The sequence below is a fragment of the Charadrius vociferus genome, unplaced genomic scaffold, assembly GCF_000708025.1.
Source record: "Charadrius vociferus isolate BGI_N301 unplaced genomic scaffold, ASM70802v2 scaffold743, whole genome shotgun sequence".
NCBI classification, from domain to species: Eukaryota; Metazoa; Chordata; class Aves; order Charadriiformes; family Charadriidae; genus Charadrius; species Charadrius vociferus.
In genome coordinates, this window is record NW_009647747.1 from 1,444,251 (window position 1) to 1,451,165 (window position 6,915).

Consider the following 6,915-nt stretch of genomic DNA (forward strand, 5'->3'; position numbering starts at 1 on the left):
CGGTCTTCTCCACTAAAGAAATGACCTGTTACAGTACAAGAGCCGCTGACATCCCTCTCTGAATGGACCAGGGCATTCTCTGGAAAAAGCAAGGAAGGCAAACTTGATAACTTCTGCGTTTCTTAAATAAGAAGGAAGGGAGCAAGAAGACAAGGGTTACCTGGTGAAACCACAGTTTTACCGAGCGCGTGCTGTGGTGTCTCCGCAGCAGCACTGCACTTCCCTCGAAGCTGTCAGCAGCCAGTCCCGGTGCAGCCGCGCAAGTCCCAGCGCAGCCATGCAGTCCCGGCACAGCCGTGCAGCCCCTTGGCAGCAGCCGGCCGTGCCCCCTCTGGGGCTGCTGGGTAGCATGGCAAAGTCCTCTCCTGGCGAGTGCGCCCAGGGAATGACTAGTGGAGGCAGTAATGGTGTTTACAAGGCACGGTTTACATCGCCAGACACAAAGGCGGGTGTTTTTCCTGAACCCAATACTGGGGACAGCCAGCTGCTTTCAGCAGCCCCCAGCAGATCCTCCTTGTTGGTGAAGGGCCCTTCCAGAAAGCCGATCCATCGGATCATCCACCTTCTCTCCACAAAGCACTGCAACTCACTGGGGCTTGGCAGAGCCACCGCTGCTCCGTGGGGTTCTGCGGGGCTGGAGGATGTGACCCAACCCAGGCAAAGGGGACTCAGTACAGAGGGGATCTCACATCTGGAGTGCACGAGAGAGGAGAGGCGAGGAGAGGTGAGGAGAGGAGAGGAGAGGAGAGGAGAGGAGAGGAGAGGAGAGGAGAGGAAAAGGGAGAAGAGAAAGAGAAAAGAAAGGCAGGCAGGAGGGAGGCAGGAAGGAAGGAAGGAAGGAAGGAAAAGACAGAAAAGAGACAAACCATACTTAGTGCATTTATTCATTTAAAATGAATATTTTTACTTGCTTGAGTGGAGACAGAGAGAGAGAGAGAGAGAAAGAGAGACTTAAAAACCTGTAGGAAGGTGCTACACGTATTTATTTGCAAATTTCACTCACAGGCGAGCTCTTGGGGAACTTACAAAGTCCTTCACTTTACAGAACACCTGAGCCCCAGGGGAGCAGCGCTGTTCGCACCACCCATGTGCAGGGGCTGTATGGCTTTTGTCGGGGTGATGGTGCGTGGTGGCTGCTATGGCTATGCAAGCGCAGAGGCAGACCGATGCCCCCATCTGCCTTAGCCACAGCACCCTGCTCCACCGGGCTGGTGGAGATGGCCTCTGCTGTCCCCGTCACGGCCTGCCCAGGCTGCTGGGGGCCGGTGTCCCCTGCTGGCTCCCGCCATCCCACCACCATCCCTCCACCAGCTGCTGCGGACGGGGCCGTGCTCCTCCAACCATTAGCTCCGCCAGCACTGGGCAGCGGGAGACCATCACGCCAGCACCTGCTTAGGTTTTTCCCCAGAAAAAACCCCTCTGAACAACAGCGAGGAAAACCTTGCTTGGTCCTGAATCTGTGACCATGGAAGCGAGCCCTGCCTGCCCCGCAGACGCAGATAGAGCAGCAGTGAAAGCCGTGCTTGCTCTCAGGGCTCAGGTGCCCTACCCCGGCATAATCTTCCCGTCGGACAGCTTTATACTTAGCCTTTATGGAGATCACTCCTAGAATAAATGAGGTGAGCCCATTTTAGCCCCCACGAGGTGTGTGCTGGTACCCCCAGCCCCAGAGTTCAGCACAGGCAGCAGCCAAGCAGAGGGCCACTGCCATCACTTGGCGTTTGAACGGCATTTGAAGACCGAGAGGCTGTGAAATTAAAGCAGCCTGGAGAAGTCTGCACTGCTGACTGACCGTGGTTCCCTCAGAGCTACCAGGCCCTCGTTTCCTACAAGTCCCCACTCCGTTCTATATACGCTGACATTTTTGTCCCATGCTGTAGAGTTATATGCTTCACTTTTTGCCTTTTGCTGTATTTAGTACAGAGATGGTCAAAACCATTTTTTTAAGTTTGGGGTTTGTTTTGTTTTGGTTTTTTTTTTCAGAAAATGTCAACATTTGAATACTGGGTTTGTTTCAAAATGTTTGAAACAGACATGTTTTTATTAAAAATATATGTATTTATTTCTGCAAGCAGTATTAAATGAGTGGCTACCTATATGTTATGCATCAGACACACAATTTTGCTAAGATATACACATTTAATAGCATTTTGATCTCTCTGAAAAAATGGAAAAAGGCACATTTTTTCCCCAATATTAGCTTTTTTTAAGCCTTTTTTTTTCCATGGGGAAAAATGTTATGTCAAAAAATGAGGATCTGTTCTAACTTTGCACTAAGCAGTCACAGCACGTAAATTTCAACCCCCCTTTTGGGTTTTAAAGTCTCTCTCTCTCTCTCTTGCTTTTTCTATTTTTACATTTAATGCTATAGAGCTAAGTGCATTCCTCTGCCTGCCCTCACTCTGCAGCCCCTGTGAGACGAGGCTGAATTCACAGCCCTTGGATAGTGGTGTCTCTTCTACATCACAGAACATTTCTGCTCAGCAGCCTGTTTAATTTCGGTGAAGGTGGCTTGTGCCTTTTCTTTGATCGCATCCATGTCCATATTCTGGATGTTCTGCAGCTGTCCCAGGATAGAGTCCTTGTCCTCTTCCTCCACCTGATCTTCTGCCACCATCTTCTGAAGGTCTTCTGGCAAATCCACGTCATCTCCAGCCATCTGTATTTGATTCTCGTCCAATTCACTCTGATACAGAAATCAGAAAATAAAAACAGTACATGAGAGTATTTCTGCTATCCCAGGATCTACCAATGAATCTCTCTTCTGTTTGTTTGTTTGTTTGTTTGTTTGTTTTTTGGATAACTGAAACATATGCACAGATTTTTCAGTCAGAGTTTTTAGATGCAACTTGGGAATTCGGGGGCTCACTCAGCCCCCATAGAAGTGCTATGATTTTTCAGACAATGTCAATTAGATTTCTCTGAAGGGTTTCAGTGGTGTTAGAGCCGAAGCCTTCCGTCTCACTTGCTGTTTTAGAAATCTCTGCTGTGTGTGTCAGCTGTGGCAACATGTTGATACTGCAGGAAATCCACTACAAGTTATTCGTGTCCACCAAAGACACGCTGCAATACACTGCGCAGGCTGTCATCTGATTTGTGATTTGGTTGACGAAGCGTTAGCTTTACAAAAACTGTGTGGCTGCCATTCCCCTGTTCATTTGTTGGTGGGTAGTTTTAGGTATCAGCACTAAACTGAAGCCTTCCTGAAGAAAGATGCATTAAACTGAGGAAAGAATTACTAGAAAAAAGGTCCCCACCTTCCCCAAACCATGTCTAAACTGTATCGAGGTCTTTGGTTGGCATCTCTGGGTTGTGATGAGGAGCAGGGGCTGCCTGGCACATAATCGGAGCAGTGTTGCAGTGCTGGTAAGTGGGGTAATGGGAGGACTTAGACAACAAAAGAGAGGATGGAGGTTGGGTGTGAGTCTGCAAAAGCAAAAGGAGACAGGAGAAGGAACTGGTTAAGCAATTAAACGGGCTGAGATGCAGTAAGAGCTACACACACTTGCGTCCTGCCTGACCGCTGCAACGCTCTATCAGTGGGGCTATGTCAGTTTTTCAAACAATGGCGATTTTGTTCACGTTTTATGGTGGATTCTGATGGATCCAGAGCTCAGAGGAACAGGATATTTTGACACAGTTCACACATCAAAGATAAGCATTAATGCCTCATTACATCTCCAAAATGAAGCATGACAGCAGCAAAGGCCTGATATGAATAAGCAGCAATGCTGTCAGCAGGAGGTGTTTTCGAGAGTGAGAGGGGTCTTGGGTTTGCATGAATGAATGAACGCAAGAATGAATGGAAGGACGTATATGAGCAATGTCTGTGTAGTTTCAGGCCTTAGCTAGGACAGGCAGGCTGGGATGCTTGACTGCATAGCCACTATTTACCATTACATATATTTGCACAGCTTTATGTTTGCAATAACTGTACTTCCCTTTAACCTGATTTCTCCCCCTGTCTCTCATAAAAATATGGCAAGGTGTATTGCAGTCATTACTACTATGTGGCTAAAATAGGTGAGGACATCTCTTGACCCCTTTGGGTAAGGGTTGCTGCAGTCAGATCTGTGGGAGCTAGAAACAATATCCCAATCAGAAGAAGTTTTCTTTAGTGATTGCGTAGCAGGAAAAATTGTGTTAAGCTTTTAATCAGCAAGTGCTGGCTATCGGAGGAGTTAGCCCTTCTGAAATTCTCCCAAGTAGCAGTAGAGGATGATAAAAAAAGATACTGGGTTAATTACTGAAAAAGTCCCCCTAAGCAGACAACCACGTGTTCTTTTCTTTACAATTTATAATTTATAGTTTATAATTTAAGACATCATCTCTGCACACTACTGTATATTATGCGGAGAGATGCCCATACAGCGCACACAAAAGCCACCTTGGTGATGTGAACAATTGTTTGGCACATTCTTGCACCAAAGCTCCCTGTCCTACTGAAGTTTGAGATGTGATGCACAACACAGTTTGCGGGTTCAAAGTGCTCCCTGACCAAAGAAGAACATATTCAGGTGTAATCTGAAGCAGTACAATTCTGCCCAAGTCACCTGCTTCTACCCACATGGCATTTAACCTGTCCTTGAATAGGCTGAGTATGAGCTTCAACAGGGCAGGGTCGCTCAACAAGAAGACAAGAAGCACGTAAGATGCATTTGGCCTCTTCTCGTGCTTCTAAAATTTGACAGATCTAGTTCTGTTACTTTGATCTGAAATGGAAATGTAGGATTGAGTTTCTGATTTTACCTGTTTTGTTGGTTTTTGGGTTTTGTTTTCCAAGTCTGGTGGGAATAAGTTAAAGCTTGTTTTCTCACAAGGAGAGACCAGAAGATTTTCCCACAGGATGTTCTTAAAGTCAGGCGAATGCTGCAAGTGTCCAAACACACAGTGAGCCGGCAGCTCCAGGCACTCACGTCTGAAAGTCGCGATCAGAAGTGTGGTGCTGGAAATGCACCATGTCCGTTTGTTTTAGACAGCGGCTTGCAATCGGAGCGTGAGCAGGGTGTGCAGATCCCTGCTGCAGATCCCCAGCACGCACACACGTGGGGACTGTTACTTGCCCGAGGTCAGACATGGCTCTGACAGTGAGAGTCACTGCCCTGCATCAGAATACACTCAGCGTGGACTACAGAGAGCACCCAAAATAGGCAGACCTCATGGATGGGACAGCTGGGGCCGTGGGCTCTAACAAACCCACACAGAAAGCCCCTGTGGACCCTGGCAAACCTGTGCTGGACTGGATGGCCTCTCTCCTGATGACTTTAATCACCATAGTCTCCAGTGTTCAGCCACCATTTTAGGATCTCTGAGAACACAGAAGCAACATCTATTCTAGTAAATTAAATATGCCTGGCACTGGTCTCTTGCCCCAAGGCCAGCTGGCCTGCAACAACCCACCACAACGCTATTGAACTCTCTCGCCCTACCAAACAGGGTGGTCCCATCTAAGCGCCCATCGGGAATGCCTGTCCTACCTCCCAAACTGGCCCTGGGAACTGCTTGGGAGAGTGCCCAGGCCAAAACTGGGTCAGACACTATTCTGACAATTCAACAGTATAGGCGATGGAGTCCTAGTGCCTGGTAATATTCTTTGACCCTGATTATGCATCTGATGTAGTCAGACTCAGATCCATTTTGTTACGGTGCAGTACAATACAGAGTTATTTATACATACACGATACACAGGTGTAAGCAGAAAACACAGTCTAAACATCTGTTTATATGGTATGATTGTAAACAAAAGAGATCAAAGCTCACAGACTAATCCACAGGGGAATCAAACTGTTTTCCAGCATCACTGTGCGATGTACTGCTTTCCTCATGTCTAACTTACCCTGTCACAACATTCACCTATTCCTATGCGCAGAGATCCTTAGGTAGGTGAATCCAGACCTGATCCTGTGATTCATCACCTATAATGTACCAGTCACATACAAAATCAGAGTTCACCTTGCCTTGACCTGCAAACAGGACTTTCGATAAGCCACACAGCAGCCCCATACTGACGCACGCCATCCAAGAGCTGTGGGTACCCCACAAGTAGGTACGAGGAGCCATGGGTTGGAAGCATCAGCCTTCTCCCCGACAAACACCCTCCTGTGCTGTCTCTACACAGGGATCACAGTTCAGAGCACGGGGAAGCTGTGCGGAGGCTCTCTGACATGTCATTGCCCAAACTGCCTTCAACGAGAACCCCCTTACCCCCGGGGACTACAGATCCCACTCCAGCTCACGCCAGGCCCCTGGTCCTGCCCTAGGCCACATCAGGGCTGTGCCCGTGCCAAGGCGGTCAGTCCCCAGCTGAGCCCGGCTGGTTTTCCAGGATGGCCTGTGCTTGGTCCCCCCCCAGACCCTGCTGCCACCCTCAGCCCTTCCCGCTCCTCCAGAGCCTGCAGGACTGCGCCGGTGGGCCAGGGCGCTGCTTGGGCTGGGGTCCCCCCTGGCCGGGACCTTCACAGGGAGCAGTCTTGACCTCGCTGCTGCCTCCTGACATCCACACTCTGACTGTGTTTTTCCACGGTGGATCCACAGCTGTTTCACCCTGCCCTATTAAGAAGGGACTTAGATCAGCAAAAGAATTCTTCAAGCTTTGCAAATACGTGTTTTCAGATACTTAGCGAAAGCCTGTACGCACTGAAGAGCTGCTCCTGAGACAAGTTTCTCTTTCCGCCTGGGCAACGCTCATCCCCAAGGCACAGCTAGAGCTTGTGTAATGGCTGCATACAAGTAAAAAATCCTTTAATTCTGGGATGGCGCTATTCATTACATCAAGTCTTCACAATATTCCCATCACGGCACAATAGAGCAAGAGCTGTTTGAGAGTACACGACTACATGTCCCTTTCATGGCGAGAAGCTTTCCTTTTCAATGTCTTTACCAGCCCCTGTTATTGAAAAGACACCTGATTGCATC

At 48.5% G+C, this 6,915-nt stretch overlaps 1 protein-coding gene across 1 annotated transcript in view; it reads right to left on the reverse strand.

Moving 5' to 3' along the window:
- Positions 1-2,458: 2,458 nt before the first annotated feature.
- Positions 2,459-6,915, reverse strand: part of CPLX4 (complexin 4) — a 14,394-nt gene continuing 9,937 nt past the window's right edge. Inside the window, exon 3 of the mRNA XM_009882042.1 lies at positions 2,459-2,686. Within this exon, the coding sequence (XP_009880344.1) occupies positions 2,459-2,686 (228 nt within the window). The remainder of the gene's footprint in view (positions 2,687-6,915) is intronic.